A 21391-nucleotide genomic window follows, 5' to 3' on the forward strand; every position below is an offset into this window, starting at 1 on the left:
GTGGTTGTAGAATTAAAGGGCTCTTAACTGGATTTTGATAATTAGCGGGTATCAGCCTAATTCTGCTCTGCATGTATTATTTGGTGTTTTACGTTGTCTCAATTTGGTGTTTGTCCCATTTTGTGAATTCTTGGTTGGTGAGCGGACCTAATTGGTATGTCAAATTTTATGTTCCTTTTGATGGCATAGAACACCCTTCTTGCTTTGTCTCTAAGATTGGTCACAGCTTTGTGGAAGTCACCTGTGGCGCTGATGTTTAGGCCGAGGTATGTATAGTTTTTTGTGTGCTCTAGGGCAACGGTGTCTCGATGGAATTTGTATTTGTGGTCCTGGAGACTGGACCTTTTTTGGAGCACCATTATTTTGGTCTTACTGAGATTTACTGTCAGGGCCCAGGTCTGGCAGAATCTGTGCAGAAGATATAGGTGCTGCTGCTTGCAGACTTGTTTACATGCTGCTGTGCGATTTTTTTTTGCCAACCTTACCAACCTACCTGACAACTTTACGGTTTTTCCTTTTTAATTACCGTTTATATTTTTAGTTTTTCCCTCACTCAACTCTTTATCATTCAACTTTTTCACTCCGGACGTTTTATCTGGACATGGTTCGTCAGGACCTCCAACAGCCGAAGCTAAGTAACATTGACATGATGCCTTCTAATTGCAGTCGCTGTACTCATAATATACAGGAGAACGATCGCCTTACGGCGAGGATAGCAGTGCTGCAAGCCCACCTTCAGACGCAATCATTAGGTAAGGGTAATTTCAGTGTAGGAAAGGATGAAACAGCGTCTGTGCCACCAGTAATTACAGATAGTAACGTTAGTATAAATCCCCTCGCACGGACCCCGCAGCCGGACAACTTTTTCATGGCTTCCGGAGGGAAATGCTGTAGGAATGCTCAACCGGTGCTGCTCATTCAGCCGACAGAAACTTTCAACCGGTTCTCCCCATTAAGCAGCGGGTCGGAGTCAGAGGCCGACTCTTCTCTGGTCTCTGCTCCTCCCGTTCCGGGGTCTGAGACGCCGAAGCTTCCCACCATTAGCTCTGACCAATTGAAAACACTAGTCATTGGCGACTCCATTACCCGCAGTATTAGACTTAAAACAACTCATCCAGCGATCATACACTGTTTACCAGGGGGCAGGGCTACCGATGTTAAGGCTAATCTGAAGATGGTGCTGGCTAAAGCTAAAACTGGCGAGTGTAGAGAGTATAGAGATATTGTTATCCACATCGGCACCAACAATGTTAGGATGAAACAGTCAGAGGTCACCAAGCACAACATAGCTTCAGCATGTAAATCAGCTAGAAAGATGTGTCGGCATCGAGTAATTGTCTCTGGCCCCCTCCCAGTTAGGGGGAGTGATGAGCTCTACAGCAGTCTCACAACTCAATCGCTGGTGGAAAACTGTTTTCTGCCCCTCCCAAAAGATAGAATTTGTAGATAATTGGCCCTCTTTCTGGTACTCACCCACAAACAGGACCAAGCCTGGCCTGTTGAGGAGTGACGGACTCCATCCTAGCTGGAGGGGTGCTCTCATCTTATCTACGAACATAGACAGTGCTCTGACTCCTCTAGCTCCACAATGAAATAGGGTGCAGGCCAGGCAGCAGTCTGTTAGCCAGCCTGCCAGCTTAGTGGAGTCTGCCACTAGCACAGTCAGTGTAGTCAGCTCAGCTATCCCCATTGAGACCATGTCTGTGCCTCGATCTAGGTTGGGCAAAACTAAACATGGCGGTGTTCGCCTTAGCAATCTCACTAGAATAAAGACCTCCATTCCTGCCATTATTGAAAGAGATCGTGATACCTCACATCTCAAAATAGGGCTACCTACTGTTAGATCCCTCACTTCCAAGGCAGTCAGTCAATGAACTAATCACTGATCATAATCTTGATGTGATTGGCCTGACTGAAACATGGCTTAAGCCTGATGAATTTACTGTGTTAAATGAGGCCTCACCTCTTGGTTACACTAGTGACCATATTCCCCGTGCATCTCGCAAAGGCGGAGGTGTTGCTAACATTTACGATAGCAAACTTCGTCTTTTGAGCTTCTAGTCATGAAATCTATGCAGCCTACTCAATCACTTTTTATTGCTACTGTTTACAGGCCTCCTGGGCCATATACAGCGTTCCTCACTGAGTTCCCTAAATTCCTATCGGACACTGTAGTCACAGCAGATAATATTAACATTTTTGGTGACTTTAATATTCACATGGAAAAGTCCACAGACCCACTCCAAAAGGCTTTCGGAGCCATCATCGACTCAGTGGGTTTTGTCCAACATGTCTCTGGACCTACTCGCTGCCACAGTCATACTCTGGACCTAGTTTTGTCCCGTGAAATAAATGTTGTGGATCTTAATGTTTTTCCTCATAATCCTGGACTATCGGACCACCATTTTATTACGTTTGCAATCGCAACAAATAATCTGCTCAGACCCCAACCAAGGAGCATCAAAAGTCGTGCTATAAATTCTCAGACAACCCAAAGATTCCTTGATGCCCTTCCAGACTCCCTCTGCCTACCCAAGGACATCAGAGGACAAAAATCAGATAACCACCTAACTGAGGAACTCAATTTAACCTTGCGCAATACCCTAGATGCAGTTGCACCACTAAAAACTAAAAACATTTGTCATAAGAACTAGCTCCCTGGTATACAGAAAATACACGAGCTCTGAAGCAAGCTTCCAGAAAAGTACTATATCTCTTGACACAATGATGAAAATAATCATGGCCTCTAAACCTTCAAGCTGCATACTGGATCCTATTCCAACTAAACCACTGAAAGAGCTGCTTCCTGTGCTTGGCCCTCCTATGTTGAACATAATAAATGGCTCTCTATCCACCGGATGTGTACCAAACTCACTAAAAGTGGCAGTAATAAAGCCTCTCTTGAAAAAGCCAAACCTTGACCCAGAAAATATAAAAAACTATCGGCCTATATCGAATCTTCCATTCCTCTCAAACATTTTAGAAAAAGCTGTTGCGCAGCAACTCACTGCCTTCCAGAAGACAAAAAATGTATACGAAACGCTTCAGTTTGGTTTTAGACCCCATCATAGCACTGAGACTGCACTTGTGATGGTAGTAAATGACCTTTTAATGATGTCAGACCTAGGCTCTGCATCTGTCCTCGTGCTCCTAGACCTTAGTGCTGCTTTTGATACCATTGATCACCACATTCTTTTGGAGAGATTGGAAACCCAAATTGGTCTACACGGACAAGTTCTGGCCTGGTTTAGATCTTATCTGTCGGAAAGATATCAGTTTGTCTCTATGAATGATTTGTCCTCTGACAAATCAACTGTAAATTTCGGTGTTCTTGGCCAGCTCTCTTGCTATCTCTCTCAGAATGACCTTCTCGATCCAAATCAGTCAGGTTTCAAGACTGGTCACTCAACTGAGACTGCTCTTCTCTGTGTCACGGAGGCTCTCCGCACTGCTAAAGCTAACTCTCTCTCCTCTGCTCTCATCCTTCTAGACCTATCTGCTGCCTTTGATACTGTGAACCACCAGATCCTCCTCTCCACCCTCTCCGAGTTGGGCATCTCCGGCGCGGCCCGCGCTTGGATTGCGTCCTACCTGACAGGTCGCTCCTACCAGGTGGCGTGGCGAGAATCTGTCTCCGCACCACGTGCTCTCACCACTGGTGTCCCCCAGGGCTCTGTTCTAGGCCCTCTCCTATTCTCGCTATACACCAAGTCACTTGGCTCTGTCATATCCTCACATGGTCTCTCGTATCATTGCTATGCAGACGACACACAATTAATCTTCTCCTTTCCCCCTTCTGATAACCAGGTGGCGAATCGCATCTCTGCATGTCTGGCAGACATATCAGTGTGGATGACGGATCACCACCTCAAGCTGAACCTCGGCAAGACGGACCTGCTTTTCCTCCCGGGGAAGGACTGCCCGTTCCATGATCTCGCCATCACGGTTGACAACTCCATTGTGTCCTCCTCCCAGAGTGCTAAGAACCTTGGCGTGACCCTGGACAACACCCTGTCATTCTCCACTAACATCAAGGCGGTGACCCGATCCTGTAGGTTCATGCTCTACAACATTCGCAGAGTACGACCCTGCCTCACACAGGAAGCGGCGCAGGTCCTAATCCAGGCACTTGTCATCTCCCGTCTGGATTACTGCAACTCGCTGTTGGCTGGGCTCCCTGCCTGTGCAATTAAACCCCTACAACTCATCCAGAACGCCGCAGCCCGTCTGGTGTTCAACCTTCCCAAGTTCTCTCACGTCACCCCACTCCTCCGCTCTCTCAACTGGCTTCCAGTTGAAGCTCGCATCCGCTACAAGACCATGGTGCTTGCCTACGGAGCCATGAGGGGAACGGCACCTCCGTACCTTCAGGCTCTGATCAGTCCCTACACCCACACGAGGGCACTGCGCTCATCCACCGCTGGCCTGCTGGCCCCCCTACCTCTGAGGAAGCACAGTTCCCGCTCAGCCCAGTCAAAACTGTTCGCTGCTCTGGCACCCCTATGGTGGAACAAGCTCCCTCACGACGCCAGGACAGCGGAGTCAATCACCACCTTCCGGAGACACCTGAAACCCCAACTCTTTAAGGAATAGCTAGGATAGGATAAAGTAATCATTCTAATCCCCCCCTAAAAGATTTAGATGCACTATTGTAAAGTGGTTGTTCCACTGGATATCATAAGGTGAATGCACCAATTTGTTAGTCACTCTGGATAAGAGCGTCTGCTAAATGACTTAAATGTAAATGTAAATGTAAGGTTCCGTTTTAGGACCACTCTTGCTTTCACTATATATTTTACCTCTTGGGGATGTCATTTGAAAACATAATGTTAAATGTCACTGCTATGCGGATGACACACAGCTGTACATTTCAATGAAACATGGTGAAGCCCGAAAATTGCCCTCGCTAGAAGCCTGTGTTTCAGACATAAGGAAGTGGATGGCTGCAAACTTTCTACTTTTAAACTCGGACAAAAGAGAGATGCTTGTTCTAGGTCCCAAGAAACAAAGAGATCTTCTGTTAAATCTGACAATTAATCTTGATGGTTGTACCGTCGTCTCAAATAAAATTGTGAAGGACCTCGGCGTTACTCTGAACCCTGATCTCTCTTTTGAAGAACATATCAAGACTGTTTCAAGGGCAGCTTTTTTCCATCTACGTAACATTGCAAAAATCTGAAACTTTCTGTCAACAAATGATGCAGAAAAATGTATCCATGCTTTTGTTACTTCTAGGTTGGACTACTGCAATGTTCTGCTCTCCGGCTACCCGGATAAAGCACTAAATAAACTTCAGTTAGTGCTAAATACGGCTGCTAGAATCCTGACTAGAACCAAAAGTTTTGATCATATTACTTCAGTGTTAGCCTCCCTACACTGGCTTCCTGTTAAGGCAAGGGCTGATTTCAAGGTTTTACTGCTAACCTACAAAGCATTACATGGGCTTGCTCCTACCTATCTTTCCGATTTGGTCCTGCCGTACATACCCACACGTACGCTACGGTCGAAAGACGCAGGCCTCCTAATTGTCCCTAGAATTTCTAAGCAGACAGCTGGAGGCAGGGCTTTCTCCTATAGAGCTCCATTTTTATGGAATAGTCTGCCTACCCATGTGAGAGATGCAGACTCGGTCTCAACCTTTAAGTCTTTACTGAAGACTCATTTCTTCAGTGGGTCCTATGATTGAGTGTAGTCTGGCCCAGGAGTGTGAAGGTGAACGGAAAGGCTCTGGAGCAACGAACCACCCTTGCTGTCTCTGCCTGGCCGGTTCCCCTCTCTCCACTGGGATTCTCTGCCTCTAACCCTATTTCAGGGGCTGAGTCACTGGCTTATTGGTGTTCTTCCATGCCGTCCATAGGAGGGGTGCGTCACTTGAGTGGGTTGAGTCACTGACGTGGTCTTCCTGTCTGGGTTGGCACCCCCCCTTGGGTTGTGCCGTGGCGGAGATCTTTGTGGACTATACTCGGCCTTGTCTCAGGATGGTAAGTTGGTGGTTGAAGATATCCCTCTAGTGGTGTGGGGGCTGTGCTTTGGCAAAGTGGGTGGGGTTATATCCTTCCTGTTTGGCCCTGTCCGGGGGTATCGTCAGATGGGGCCACAGTGTCTCCAGACCCATCCTGTCTCAGCCTCCAGTATTTATGCTGCAGTAGTTTATGTGTCAGGGGGCTAGGGTCAGTCGGTTTTTTCTGGAGTATTTCTCCTGTCTTATCCAGTGTTCTGTGTGAATTTAAGTATGCTCTCTCTAATTCTCTCTTGGAGGACCTGAGCCCTAGGACCATGACTCCTTGCTGTCCCCAGTCCACCTGGCATGCTGCTCCAGTTTCATCTGTTCTGCCTGCAGTTATGGAACCCTGACCTCTTCACCGGATGTGCTACCTGTCCCAGACCTGCTGTTTTCAACTCTCTAGAGACAGCAGGAGCGGTAGAGATACTTTCAATGATCGGCAATGAAAAGCCAACTGACATTTACTCTTGAGGTGCTGACTTGTTACACCCTCGACAACTGTGATTATTATTATTTGACCATGCTGGTCATTTACGAACATTTGAAAAAAAAAAAATTATACATTTTTAGTCATTTGGCAGACGCTCTTATCCAGAGCAACTTACAGTAGAGAATGCATACATTTCATTTCATGCATTTTTTTGTACTGGCTCCCCATGGGAATCAAACCCACAACCCTGGCGTTGCACACACCATGCTGGCGTTGAAAACACCATGCTCTACCAACTGAGCCACAGGGAAGGCCACGTTCTTTTATAATCTCCACCCGGCACAGCCAGAAGAGGACTGGCCACCCCTCATAGCCTGATTCCTCTCTAGGTTTCTTCCTAGGTTTTGGCCTTTCTAGGGAGTTTTTCCTAGCCACCGTGCTTCTACACCTGCATTGCTTGCTGTTTGGGGTTTTGGGCTGGGTTTCTGTACAGCACTTTGATATTTACATTTACATTACATTTAAGTCATTTAGCAGACGCTCTTATCCAGAGCGACTTACAAATTGGTGCATTCACCTTATGATATCCAGTGGAACAACCACTTTACAATAGTGCATCTAAATATTTTAAGGGGGGGGAGGGGGTTAGAAGGATTACTTTATCCTATCCTAGGTATTCCTTAAAGAGGTGGGGTTTCAGGTGTCTCCGGAAGGTGGTGATTGACTCCACTGTCCTGGCGTCGTGAGGGAGCTTGTTCCACCATTGGGGTGCCAGAGCAGCGAACAGTTTTGACTGGGCTGAGCGTCGAACTGTGCTTCCTCAGAGGTAGGGGGGCCAGCAGGCCAGAGGTGGATGAACGCATTGCCCTTGTTTGGGTGTAGGGCCTGATCAGAGCCTGAAGGTATGGAGGTGCCGTTCCCTTCACAGCTCCGTAGGCAATCACCATGGTTTTGTAGCGGATGCGAGCTTCAACTGGAAGCCAGTGGAGAGAGCGGAGGAGCGGGGTGACGTGAGAGAACTTGGGAAGGTTGAACACCAGACGGGCTGCGGCGTTCTGGATGAGTTGTAGGGGTTTAATGGCACAGGCAGGGAGCCCAGCCAACAGCGAGTTGCAGTAATCCAGACGGGAGATGACAAGTGCCTGGATTAGGACCTGCGCCACTTCCTGTGTGAGGCAGGGTCGTACTCTGCGAATGTTGTAGAGCATGAACCTACAGGATCGGGTCACTGCCTTGATGTTAGTGGAGAACGACAGGGTGTTGTCCAGGATCACGCCAAGGTTCTTAGCACTCTGGGAGGAGGACACAAGGGAGTTGTCAACCGTGATGGCGAGATCATGGAACGTGCAGTCCTTCCCCGGGAGGAAGAGCAGGTCCGTCTTGCCGAGGTTCAGCTTGAGGTGGTGATCCGTCATCCACACTGATATGTCTGACAGACATGCAGAGATGCGATTCGCCGCCTGGTTATCAGAAGGGGGAAAGGAGAAGATTAATTGTGTGTCGTCTGCATAGCAATGATAGGAGAGACCATGTGAGGATATGACAGAGCCAAGTGACTTGGTGTATAGCGAGAATAGGAGAGGGCCTAGAACAGAGCCCTGGGGGACACCAGTGGTGAGAGCGCATGGTGCGGAGACAGATTCTCGCCACGCCACCTGGTAGGAGCGACCTGTCAGGTAGGACGCAATCCAAGCGTGGGCCGCGCCGGAGATGCCCAACTCGGAGAGGGTGGAGAGGAGGATCTGATGGTTCACAGTATCAAAGGGAGCAGATAGGTCTAGAAGGATGAGAGCAGAGGAGAAAGAGTTAGCTTTAGCAGTGCGGAGAGCCTCCGTGACACAGAGAAGAGCAGTCTCAGTTGAATGCCCAGTCTTGAAACCTGACTGATTAGGATCAAGAAGGTCATTCTGAGATTCTGATATATCAGCTGATGTAAGAAGGGCTATATAAATACATTTTATTTGATTTGATTTAAAATCATGGGCATGAATATGGAGTTGGTCCCCCCCTTTGCTGCTATAACAGCCTCCACTCCTCTGGGAAGGCTTTCCACTAGATGTTGGAACATTGCTGCAGGGACTTGCATCCATTCAGCCACGTTAGTGAGGTAGGGCACTGATGTTGGCCGATTAGGCCTGGCCCGCAGTCGGCGTTCCAATTCATCTCAAAGGTGTTTGATGGGGTTGAGGTCAGGGCTCTGTGCAGGCCAGTCATGTTCTTCCACACCGATCTCAGCAAACCATTTCTGTATGGATCTCGCCTTGTGCACGGGGGCGTTTCATGCTGAAACAGGATAGGGCCTTCCCCAAACTGTTCCCACAAAGTTGGAAGCACAGAATCGTCTAGAATGTCACTGTATGATGTAGCATTGAGATGTCGCTTCACTGGAACTAAGGAGCCAAGCCTGAACCATGAAAAACAGCCGCAGACCATTATTCATCCTCCACCAAACTTTACAGTTGGCACTTTGCATTGGGGCAGGTAGAGTTCTCCTAGCATCTGCCAAACCCAGATTCGTCCGTCGGACTGCCAGATGATGAAGCGTGATTCATCACTCCAGAGAACATGTTTCCATTGCTCCAGAGTCCAATGGTGGTGAGCTTTATACCACTCCAGCCAATCCTTGGCATCGCGCATGGTGACCTTAGGCTTGTGTTAGGCTGCTCGGCCATGGAAACCCACTTCATGAAGCTCCCGATGAACAGTTATTGTGCTGACGTTGCTTCCAGAGGCAGTTTGGAACTGTGGACAGATGATTTTTACGCAGAGCAATCGGCAGTCCTGTTCTGTGAGATTGTGTGACCTACCACATCTCGGCTGAGTCGTTGTTGCTCCTAGATGTTTGCAGTTCACAACAACAGCACTTAAAGTTGACCGGGGCAGCACTAGCAGGACTACAATTGTACAAACTGACTTGTTGGAAAGGTGGCATCCTATGACGGTGCCACATTGAAAGTCACTAAGCTCTTCAGTAAGGCCATTCTACTGCCAATGTTTGTCTATGGAGTTAGTGGGTCCTGTAAGAAGTTGTGAACCACAGTAGAGATATGTAGCTAGCCGACTAATTTGCTAGTAGTTTGTGTCCGAAAGTGGCCCTGGTCAAAAGTAGTGCACTATATTAAAGGGAATAGGGTGCCATTTTGGAAGCAAGCACTGGTCTCTAAAGACACTGTTACTCCAGGTTAGCTTCTACATACTAGTGTTATGTCATTTCAAGCAAGCCAAATTCCCTTAAAATGTTTAGAGCAAATTCATGAATATTAAATACCATGGCTTGCTCCTAAACAAAGTGTGTGTACGTCATCAATACATCCTGAATATGATCAGCTCTGATTTGAAATGCATCCAAGATAGATCTATTGCTGTGCCAGGAAGCTCTGGGTTTTCTTCTCTCTGTGTTTTGATGAGAAATAGTGTCCTTCAAAAACATATTAGGAATAATAGTGTGTATCGTGTAATAAATCATAGTAGCAGGGTGATGGGGCCAGGGGCAACCACAGTGATGGAGCTCAGCGTATCCAGATTACACATATGACCCAGCAAGCACAAAGAGACATACAGTACGCACACATTTACTACTAAGTAGCACAACGAGAGAGAGAGAGAGAGAGAGAGAGAGAGAGAGAGAGAGAGAGAGAGAGAGAGAGAGAGAGAGAGAGAGAGAGAGAGAGAGAGAGAGAGAGAGAGAGAGAGGCGCTTTGTGCACACAGCCCACAAAATGAGGTGGAAACTGAGCTGCACTTCCTAACCTCCTGCCAAATGTATGACCATATTAGAGACACATATTTCCCTCCGTTTACACAGACCCACAAAGATTTTGAAAACAAACCCGATTTTGATAAACTCCCATATCTACTGGGTGAAATACCACAGTGTGCCATCACAGCAGCAAGATTTGTGACCTGTTGCAACAAGAAAAGTTCAACCCAAGAAGAACATACACCATTGTAAATACAACCCATATTTATACTTATTTATTTTCCCATTTGTACTTTAACCATTTGTACATCATTACAACACTGTATATATACATAATATGACATTTGTAATGTCTTTATTCTTTTGAAACATCTGTATGTGTAATGTTTACTGTTTATTTCACTTTTGTATATTATCTACCTCACTTCTTTTGGTAATGTTAACATGTTTCCCATGCAATAAAGCCCCTTGAATTGAATTGAGAGAGAGAGAGAGACAGAGAAAGTGGTGTGTAAAAACTCCCTTCAATTATTCATATGAGAGGATGAGGAGAAAGGAGGATGAAGAGGGGAAGGAGGATGAGGAGGGAAAAGGAGGATGAGGTGGGAAAAGGAGGATGAGGAGGGGAAAGGAGGATGAGGAGGGGAAAGGAGGATGAGGAGGGAAAAGGGGGTTGAGGAGGGGAAAGGGGGTTGAGGAGGGAAAAGGAGGATGAGGAGGCAAAAGGAGGATGAGGAGGGGAAAGGAGGATGAGGAGGGGAAAGGAGGATGAGGAGGGAAAAGGAAGATGAGGAGGGGAAAGGAGGATGAGGAGGGAAAAGGAGGATGAGGAGGCAAAAGGAGGATGAGGAGGGAAAAGGAAGTTGAGGAGGGGAAAGGAGGATGAGGAGGGAAAAGGAGGATGAGGAGGGGAAAGGTGGATGAGGAGGGAAAAGGAGGATGAGGAGGGAAAAGGGGGATGAGGAGGGGAAAGGAGGATGAGGAGGGAAAAGGGGGTTGAGGAGGGGAAAGGAGGATGAGGAGGGAAAAGGAGGATGAGGAGGGGAAAGGAGGATGAGGAGGGAAAAGGAGGATGAGGAGGGAAAAGGGGGGATGAGGAGGGGAAAGGAGGATGAGGAGGGAAAAGGGGGTTGAGGAGGGAAAAGGAGGAGGGGAAAGGAGGAGGGAAAATGAGGATGAGGACGGAAAAGGGGGATGAGGAGGGGAAAGGAGGATGAGGAGGGAAAAGGGGGTTGAGGAGGGAAAAGGAGGAGGGGAAAGGAGGAGGGAAAATGAGGATGAGGAGGGAAAAGGGGGTTGAGGAGGGAAAAGGAGGAGGGGAAAGGAGGAGGGAAAATGAGGATGAGGAGGGAAAAGGGGGTTGAGGAGGGAAAAGGAGGAGGGGAAAGGAGGAGGGAAAATGAGGATGAGGGGGGAAAAGGAGGATGAGGAGGGGAAAGGAGGATGAGGAGGGAAAAGGAGGATGAGGAGGGAAAAGGAGTACAACCGCAAAACAAGTCTTCATCATTTTGTTCTTCAAGTGTTTACAAGTGCCGAGAAAAACACAAGTTTAGTTTATCAGCGGCTCATTTGCTAGTTGGTTTCTTCCCTAAATGGCCCTGGTTAAAAGTAGTGCACTATAAAGGGAACAGGTTGCCATTTGGGACACATATTGTATATCTGGGACAATATACTGATGTATTTAACTAGAGAGAGTCCTAGCTACTTATTGACCGTGAGTACAGTGGAAAGACAGAAGGAGAGAGAGAGAGTAGTTCTTGGTTCATGATTTTGACACCTGTGGTCAGCTGGAAATACAAAACCAGAAACCCTTTCCTTTCAGACAACAGAACGGAACCCTATTCCCTTTAAACTGCCCTACATTTGACCAGAACTCATAAAGCCCTGGTCATATGTAGTGCACTATAAAGGGAATAGGGTGCCATTTGGGAGCCAGACCCAAATGGTGTGTTTATTATCTGACCATTAATTGAATCCAGGGTAAAACGAGGATATGTGATGTTTTAGGATAAATCCAGGGTAAAACGAGGACATCCAACCGTGATTTTTTAGGATGAAAAGGTTAGGAGAGGAAGAAGTGATGAGAACAAACAGAAATGTGATGAAGAAGGTTTGAATTTCTTAGATCAGATACAACAAACTTTAAAGCCAATGTGGAAATTTCTCTTCAGGCTTCACTCACATAAAAACAGACATTAAAACATCAAAAGGAGTACCTCATCCTTCAAGATCATCAAACAAAGCATCCAAGTACAAAAAGAACCAAATAGGTTACAGTGTGATCTCTTTCAGATGTCCTGTATAGCAGTGCTGTTTTCACACCTTTCAGAGTGAATACAGAGACATGCCTCTCTTTCAGATGTCCTGTAATAATAACACCTTTCAGAGCCTACCTAACCCCCCCCCCGTGATTGGTCTTCAGAACTATTGTCTCCCATTCATTTTTATTTTATTAAAAGGGAGATCAGTATATCTGCAGATATCGTTACAGCAGTTCCAACACCTTCTGTATGGATTCTCTATCTGCTAGTCTGATAAACCAGTTATATAAGAATGAATGTCTCTTTATCACCATCATCAATACTGCTTTATTGAGAGATGAAACCAGTCTGTATGTATTGTAGAATTACAGTACTGTGTCTATAACTCAGTTCTTCTTTATTGAGAGATGAAACCAGTCTGTATGTATTGTAGAATTGCAGTACTGTGTCTTTAACTCATTCAGTAGGGCTCTTCTGCTGGACAACAGGTCCAGATAAACCCATTAAGTCTGTCATTGGTACTGTTTCATTAAAAGAGGCGTCAAGTCTTTCTGTAGAATGACTCTTTATCGAGAGATGAACCCTGTCTATTTGCAGTATAGAACTGTGGTACTAAACTCAGCAACAACAAAAAAGAAACGTCCCTTTTTCAGGACCCTGTCTTTCAAAGATAATTCGTAAAAATCCAAATAACTTCACAGATCTTCATTGTAAAGGGTTTAAACGCTGTTTCCCATGCTTGTTCAATGAACCACAACTAATGAACATGCACCTGTGGAACGGTCGTTAAGACACTAACAGCTTAGGCAATTAAGGTCACAGTTATGAAAACTTAGGACACTAAAGAGGCCTTTCTACTGACTCTGAAATACACCAAAAGAAAGATGCCCAGGGTCCCTGCTCATCTGCGTGAACGTGCCTTAGGCATGCTGCAAGGAGGCATGAGGACTGCAGATGTGGCCAGGGCAATAAATTGCAATGTCCGTACTGTGAGACGCCTAAGACAGCGCTACAGGGAGACAGGACGGACAGCAGATCGTCCTCGCAGTGGCAGTCCACGTGTAACAACACCTGCACAGGATCGGTACATCCGAACATCACACCTGCGGGACAGGTACAGGACTGGCAAAAAGCATTTTTTGTCTCACCAAGGGTGATGGTCGGATTCGTGTTTATCATCAAAGGAATGAGCGTTACACCGAGGCCTGTACTCTGGAGCGGGATCGATTTGGAGGTGGAGGGTCCGTCATGGTCTGGGGCGGTGTGTCACAGCATCATCGGACTGAGCTTGTTGTCATTGCAGTCATTCTCAAGCGTTACAGGGAAGACATCCTACTTAGCTAGCAAATGCAGCTAGCTAGTTTATCCTTCTGAAACACCCGGGCTCAAACAGAGGAATGTTATGTTAGCTAGCTGGCTATGACTATCCAACACAACACTGTAACTCTTCCAAGTCAACGCTGGTGTAACTTCTTCTTACGGACTGTACACTAACGTTTTAGTGATTTACGTGTGCACCTACGTTGTAATCTTTCATTTATAGTGTAGATTGTAGCAACCTCATGATGGGGTACAGGGAACGTTCTAGTATCATGTCATAGCCTAAACTTATCACTGTTCCATTGAACTGGGTGAATGGAATAATGAATGAGAGTGATCCAATATGCCGTAATCTTAAATGGCACTGACTGCCACTGGAGTCCAAATAACACAGTTATAGAAAGAAGATAAATGTTCATTTTTTTATCTTGCGTGTAACTTTGTAGAAGAGTATTTTCGGTTCGGTTTACATCAGTGATTTGTCATCGTATCTCAGGATTAATCCTAAAAGGCCTCCCCAGCCTCGTCTCTCTTAAGAGACATTACTAAACAACAGCATTACATCTCTGTGTGTTAAGTAAGCAACAAACTGACAAGTTGTAACAAACAAAACATTATTAAAAAAAAATGCCACTTAAAACGGCAGTTCTGCAAAACAAAAACACAGCCTCCGTGGTCAACTTTAGAGGTTAATGTCTGTCCTAGCTCACAAAGGAATATGAGAGAGAGAGAGAGAGCGAGAGAGAGAGAGAGAGAGAGAGAGAGAGAGGCAGAGAGAGAGAGAGAGAGAGAGAGGCAGAGAGAGAGAGAGAGAGAGAGAGAGAGAGAGAGAGAGAGAGAGAGAGAGAGAGAGAGAGAGAGAGCATCATTCTTTCTGTGACAGAGAGGTATTGATTAGAAAAGTCCCAAATGGCTCCCTATTATCTATGTAGTGCACTACTTTAGACCAGAGCCCAAATGATCTAGTGCACTACATAGGGAAGATGGTACCATTTGGGATGCAAGTGCTTTTATTATGGGCCACTTGTGTTCATCAGCCCAGCCGATACAGAACAACGCCCTGGCCTCTGGAAAAGAACAATGGCGCGTTCAATAATATCTGAAATGGTCTCTCCTAAAAAACAATTTAAGAGCTTTTTAAGTTGATTGTTGGCAGTTATAAGTGTTGTTCAGTGGGGTTTGAGCCTGGACTAATACGGGCTGTAATGGACAAGCCTGACTTGTTCCAGTAAGGGAACATAGAATCAAACACTTCACTGCTTGAAAGACAACAATGTTACACACAGGACATTAAATAAAAAATAAATACAAAAATTTAAGCAGGTAGTACAGACAACACCTGAAACCAGACGGGACATTAAATGTAAGACAGTAGCACAGACGAGACCTGAAACCAGACAGAAAATTAAATATAAGACAGTAGTACAGATGACACCTGAAACCAGACAGGACATTAAATATAAGACAGTAGTACAGATGACACCTGAAACCAGACAGGACATTAAATATAAGACAGTAGTACAGATGACACCTGAAACCAGACAGGACATTAAATATAAGACAGTAGTACAGACGACAACTGAAACCAGACAGGACATTAAATATAAGACAGTAGTACAGACGACAACTGAAACCAGACAGGACATTAAATATAAGACAGTAGTACAGATGAAACCTGAAACCAGACAGGACATTAAATATAAGACAGTAGTACAGACAACACCTGAAACCAGACAGGACATTAAATATAAGACAGTAGTACAGATGACACCTGAAACCAGACAGGACATTAAATATAAGACAGTAGTACAGACGACACCTGAAACCAGACAGGACATTAAATATAAGACAGTAGTACAGATGACAACTGAAACCAGACAGGACATTAAATATAAGACAGTAGTACAGATGACAACTGAAACCAGACAGGACATTAAATATAAGACAGTAGTACAGATGAAACCTGAAACCAGACAGGACATTAAATATAAGACAGTAGTACAGATGACATCTGAAACCAGACAGGACATTAAATGTAAGACAGTAGGACAGACGACACCTGAAACCAGACAGGACATTAAATATAAGACAGTAGTACAGATGACAACTGAAACCAGACAGGACATTAAATGTAAGACGGTAGTACAGACGACACCTGAAACCAGACATGACATTAAATGTAAGACAGTAGTACAGACAACACCTGAAACCAGACAGGACATTAAATGTAAGACAGTAGTACAGACGACACCTGAAACCAGACAGGACATCCACTGTATTTTTTACATTTTAGTCATTTAGCAGACGCTCTTATCCAGAGCAACTTACAGTAGTGAATCGAACCCACAACCCTGGCGTTGCAAACAACATGCTCTACCAACTGAGCCACACGGTTGTATATATTGTACATTGTAAAGGCAATATGTGGAACTGTAGATATTCAACGCTCAACATCAAACCTGATGAGTGTAAGTAGTGTAATACAAGGTCTACCGTCCCCTACTCCCTCCCCGTCCTCCCCCCTTACCTCACCACCCCCAGACCAGCTAATAACCCTCCCCGTCCTCCCCCCTTACCTCACCACCCCAAGACCAGCTAATAACCCCCCGTCCCCTCCCCTCTTACCTCACCACCCCCAGACCAGCTAATAACCCTCCCCGTCCTCCCCCCTTACCTCACCACCCCCAGACCAGCTAATAACCCTCCCCGTCCTCCCCCCTTACCTCACCACCCCCAGACCAGCTAATAACCCTCCCCGTCCTCCCCCCTTACCTCACCACCCCCAGACCAGCTAATAACCCCCTCCCCGTCCCCTCCCCCCTTACCTCACCACCCCCAGACCAGCTAATAACCCCCTCCCCGTCCTCCCCCCTTACCTCACCACCCCCAGACCAGCTAATAACCCCCCTCCCCTCCTCCCCCTTACCTCACCACCCCCAGACCAGCTAATAACCCCCCTCCCCGTCCTCCCCCTTACCTCACCACCCCCAGACCAGCTAATAACCCCCCTCCCCCTCCCCCTTACCTCACCACCCCCAGACCAGCTAATAACCCCCCTCCCCGTCCTCCCCCCTTACCTCACCACCCCCAGACCAGCTAATAACCCCCCCCTCCCCGTCCTCCCCCCTTACCTCACCACCCCCAGACCAGCTAATAACCCCCTCCCCATCCTCCCCCTTACCTCACCACCCCCAGACCAGCTAATAACCCCCTCCCCGTCCTCCCCCCTTACCTCACCACCCCCAGACCAGCTAATAACCCCCCCTCCCCGTCCTCCCCCTTACCTCACCACCCCCAGACTAGCTAATAACCCCCCTCCCCATCCTCCCCCCTTACCTCACCACCCCCAGACCAGCTAATAACCCCCCTCCCCATCCTCCCCCCTTACCTCACAACCCCCAGACCAGCTAATAACCCCCCCTCCCCTTCCCCCTTACCTCACAACCCTCAGACCAGCTAATAACACTAGATGGAGGTAGAGAGGTAGAGAGAAGTAGAGAGAGGAGAAGAGAGGTAGAGAGAGAAAAGGAAGGTAGAGATAGGTAGTGGTGGAGGTAGGCAGAGAGAGAAGAGGGAGGTAGAGAGAGGTAGAGGGAGGCAGAGAGAGAAGAGGGAGGTAGAGGGAGGTTGAAGCAGGTAGAGAGAAGAGGGCGCTAGAGAGACGTAGAGAGAGGTAGAGAGAAGAGGGAGCTAGAGAGACGTAGAGAGGTAGAGAGAAGAGGGAGCTAGAGAGACGTAGAGAGAGGTAGAGAGAAGAGGGCGCTAGAGAGACGTAGAGAGGTAGAGAGAAGAGGGAGAGAAGAGGGAGGAAGAGGGAGGTAGAGAGAGGTAGAGAGAAGAAGAGAGAGGTAGAGAGAAGAAGGGAGAGAAGAGGGAGGAAGAGGGAGGAAGAGAGGTAGAGAGAGGAGAGGAAGGAAGAGGGAGGTAAGAGAGAAGAGGGAGGAAGGGAGGTAAGAGAGAAGAGGGAGGAAGAGAGGTAGAGAGAGGAGAGGGAGGAAGAGGGAGGTAAGGGGAGGAGTGGGAGGAAGAGAGAGGTAGAGGTAGTTAGAGAGAGGAGAGGGAGGGAGGGAGGGAGGAAGAGGGAGGTAAGGGGAGAAGTGGGAGGAAGCCACTGAGGTAGAAATAAGATAACAAAATTGAAAAAATTATTCTATGCAAACCTGATTAGGAAAATATTTCAATAATGGAACATAGAAATATAGAAAGTCCCTAAAGATATGAAAAATGAATCATGATGTAGCCATTATAGACTGGTGTGTCCATAATTGTATATAGACCTACAGTACAAAATCCACAAATATATGAACAATTAAATAATATATAATTTCTTATAAAATCATGATGTTGCCTACTGTGAGAGGAATACAAGACTAGAAAAGCAGGGCGGTGTACCAGTCCTGATGAATCCAAATGAAGAACTCAGCCGTCTTTCATAATCAGTGTAGATGTTGCATCAGTTAGCAACAAGCAGTAACAGCTCCAAACAACACTACTCTAAACATTCAGCAACAGCCCCGCTCCACACAGCCAGGATCCACACAGTCCCACTCCCCACAGCCAGGATCCACACAGCCCCGCTCCACACAGCCGCGCTCCCCACAGCCAGGCTCCCCACCGACCCGCTCCCCACATTCCCGCTCCACACAGCCCCGCTCCCCACAGCCCGCTCCACACAGCCCCGCTCCACACCGCTCCGCTCCCCACAGCCAGGATCCACACAGCCCCGCTCCACACAGCCCCGCTCCACACAGCCAGGCTCCCCACCGCCCCCACTCCCCACAGCCAGGATCCACACAGCCCCGCTCCACACAGCCCCGCTCCACACAGACCCGCTCCCCACAGCCAGGCTCCCCACAGCCAGGATCCACACAGCCCCGCTCCACACAGCCAGGCTCCCCACCCCCCGCTCCCCACAGCCAGGATCCACACAGTCCCGCTCCACACAGCCCCGCTCCACACAGCCAGGCTCCCCACCGCCCCGCTCCCCACAGCCAGGATCCACACAGCCCCGCTCCACACAGCCCCGCTCCCCACAGTTCCGCTCCCCACAGCCAGGATCCACACAGCCCCGCTCCACACAGCCCCGCTCCCCACAGCCCAGCCCCGCTCCCCACAACCAGGCTCCACACAGTCCCACTCCACACAGCCCCGCTCCCCACAACCAAGCTCCACACAGCCCCGCTCCCCACAGCCCCGCTCCCCACAACCAGGCTCCACACAGTCCCGCTCCACACAGCCAGGCTCCACACCGCCCCGCTCCACACAGCCAGGATCCACACAGCCCCGCTCCACACAGCCAGGCTCCACACCGCCCCCGCTCCACACAGCCAGGATCCACACAGCCCCGCTCCACACAGCCAGGCTCCACACAGCCCCGCTCCACACAGCCAGGCTCCACACCGCCCCGCTCCACACAGCCAGGATCCACACAGCCCCGCTCCACACAGCCCCGCTCCACACAGCCCCGCTCCACACCGCTCCGCTCCCCACAGCCAGGATCCACACAGCCCCGCTCCACACAGCCCCGCTCCCCACAGCCCCGCTCCACACAGCCAGGCTCCCCACCCCCCGCTCCCCACATTCCCACTCCACACAGCCCCGCTCCCCACAGTCCCACTCCCCACAGCCAGGATCCACACAGCCCCGCTCCACACAGCCCCGCTCCCCACAGCCAGGCTCCACACAGCCCCGCTCCACACAGGCCCGCTCCCCACGGCCCCGCTCCCCACAGCCAGGATCCACACAGCTCCGCTCCACACAGCCCCGCTCCACACAGACCCGCTCCCCACAGCCAGGCTCCCCACAGCCAGGATCCACAGCCCCGCTCCACACAGCCAGGATCCACACAGCCCCGCTCCACACAGCCCCGCTCCACACAGCCAGGCTCCCCACCGCCCCGCTCCCCACAGCCAGGATCCACACAGCCCCGCTCCCCACAGCCAGGATCCACACAGCCCCGCTCCCCACAGCCCCGCTCCCCACAGCCCCGGTCCCCACAGCCAGGATCCACACAGTCCCGCTCCACACAACCAGGCTCCACACAGCCCCGCTCCCCACAACCAGGATCCACACAGTCCCGCTCCACACAACCAGGCTCCACACAGCCCCGCTCCCCACAACCAGGCTCCACACAGTCCCGCTCCCCACAACCAGGCTCCCGACAGCCCCGCTCCCCACAACCAGGCTCCACACAGTCCCGCTCCCCACAACCAGGCTCCCGAATGTGGGGCGGGGGGGAGCCGGCTGTGGAGCGGGGCTGTGGAGCGGGGCTGTGAGGGCTTGGATCCTGGCTGTGGGGAGCGGGGCTGATCCACACAGACAGGATCCACACAGCCCCGCTCCACACAGCCAGGCTCCCCACCGCCCCGCTCCCCACAGCCAGGATCCACACAGCCCCGCTCCCCACAGCCAGGATCCACACAGACCCGCTCCCCACAGCCAGGCTCCCCACAGCCAGGCTCCACACAGCCCCGCTCCACACAGCCAGGCTCCCCACCGCCCCGCTCCCCACAGCCAGGATCCACACAGCCCCGCTCCACACAGCCCCGCTCCACACAGCCAGGCTCCCCACCGCCCCGCTCCCCACAGCCAGGATCCACACAGCCCCGCTCCCCACAGCCAGGATCCACACAGCCCCGCTCCACACAACCAGGCTCCACACAGCCCCGCTCCCCACAACCAGGCTCCACACAGTCCCGCTCCCCACAACCAGGCTCCCGACAGCCCCGCTCCCCACAACCAGGCTCCACACAGACCCGCTCCCCACAACCAGGCTCCACACAACCCCGCTCCCCACAACCCAAAGTATCCACCTCACACACAAGGTTATGGGCTTGTAAATAGAAGACATCTGGACCATGTCAGATATAGAGATGAAATGTATTACATTTAGAGTTTGCATCCCAATATTACACTTTATAAACATTACAGAAGACTGAAATATAACAAAACCGTTTGACACGGAAACAGGATTTTCTAAGAAAAAAATAAAGAAATAGTTTAGCCATTATGAAATTATGAAAAATATGAATAACATTCCACACATTGAGGCCAGTAGGTAATTTGACTGCAGGACAGGGCTACACTGAAAACAACTGGGTGGTTGGTGCCAAGACAATGTCTGTTCTGTGGAATTAGACATTGCCAGTTTACCATGGTTCACGAGCTATATTCCTTCTTTCATGTAATGCATTTTATAAAATCTCTGGATAGCGTTTTATCTTGTTAGAAAAAAACAAAAATCTGTAGTTTAGAACAGAAACCAGGATGACTTTGGTTAGGAAGGGGAAGAAACATACCGAATGGTACCCTGTTCCCTATATAGTACACTACTTTTGACCAGGTTGGCACCCTGTTCCCTATATAGTGCACTACTGTTGACCAGGGTGGCACCCTATTCCCTATATAGTGCACTACTGTTGACCAGGGTGGCACCCTATTCCCTATATAGTACACTACTTTAGACCAGAGCCTCATAGGAGCCAGTTGGACTGTTTAGGTGCCATTTGGAAAGCAGCATTCGGTTTTGGATTCACTTCATATCTGGAATGGGGGGGGCGTGAATATCTTCTCTTTTCACTCTGTTCTATGTACTAAACTGATTATCTTGTCAAGATGGTTATGACCCCCCCCCCCATCTTTTAGTATCTACTTTGGAACACTCATCTACAACTTACG

General features: G+C 48.9%; 1 protein-coding gene across 1 annotated transcript; it reads left to right on the plus strand.

Moving 5' to 3' along the window:
- The first annotated feature begins 18159 nt into the window (after positions 1-18159).
- LOC106612327 (basic proline-rich protein-like) lies at positions 18160-20557 on the plus strand. Its single transcript, XM_045725002.1, has 2 exons — positions 18160-19959; positions 20093-20557. The coding sequence occupies exons 1-2, from the start codon at positions 18160-18162 to the stop codon at positions 20555-20557; spliced, it is 2265 nt and encodes a 754-aa protein (XP_045580958.1).
- The last annotated feature ends 834 nt before the right edge of the window (positions 20558-21391 follow it).

This window comes from Salmo salar, chromosome ssa09 (assembly GCF_905237065.1).
Source record: "Salmo salar chromosome ssa09, Ssal_v3.1, whole genome shotgun sequence".
Lineage (NCBI taxonomy): Eukaryota > Metazoa > Chordata > Actinopteri > Salmoniformes > Salmonidae > Salmo > Salmo salar.

Excerpts from the sequence above, each read along its gene's own strand:
- LOC106612327 (XM_045725002.1), top strand. The coding sequence starts at position 18,160 with ATGTTGCATCAGTTAGCAACAAGCAGTAACAGCTCCAAACAACACTAC. Across the intron at positions 19,960-20,092 it reads GGGGCGGGGGGGAGCCGGCT|CCAGGATCCACACAGCCCCG; the intron begins GTGGAGCGGGGC and ends CGCTCCCCACAG.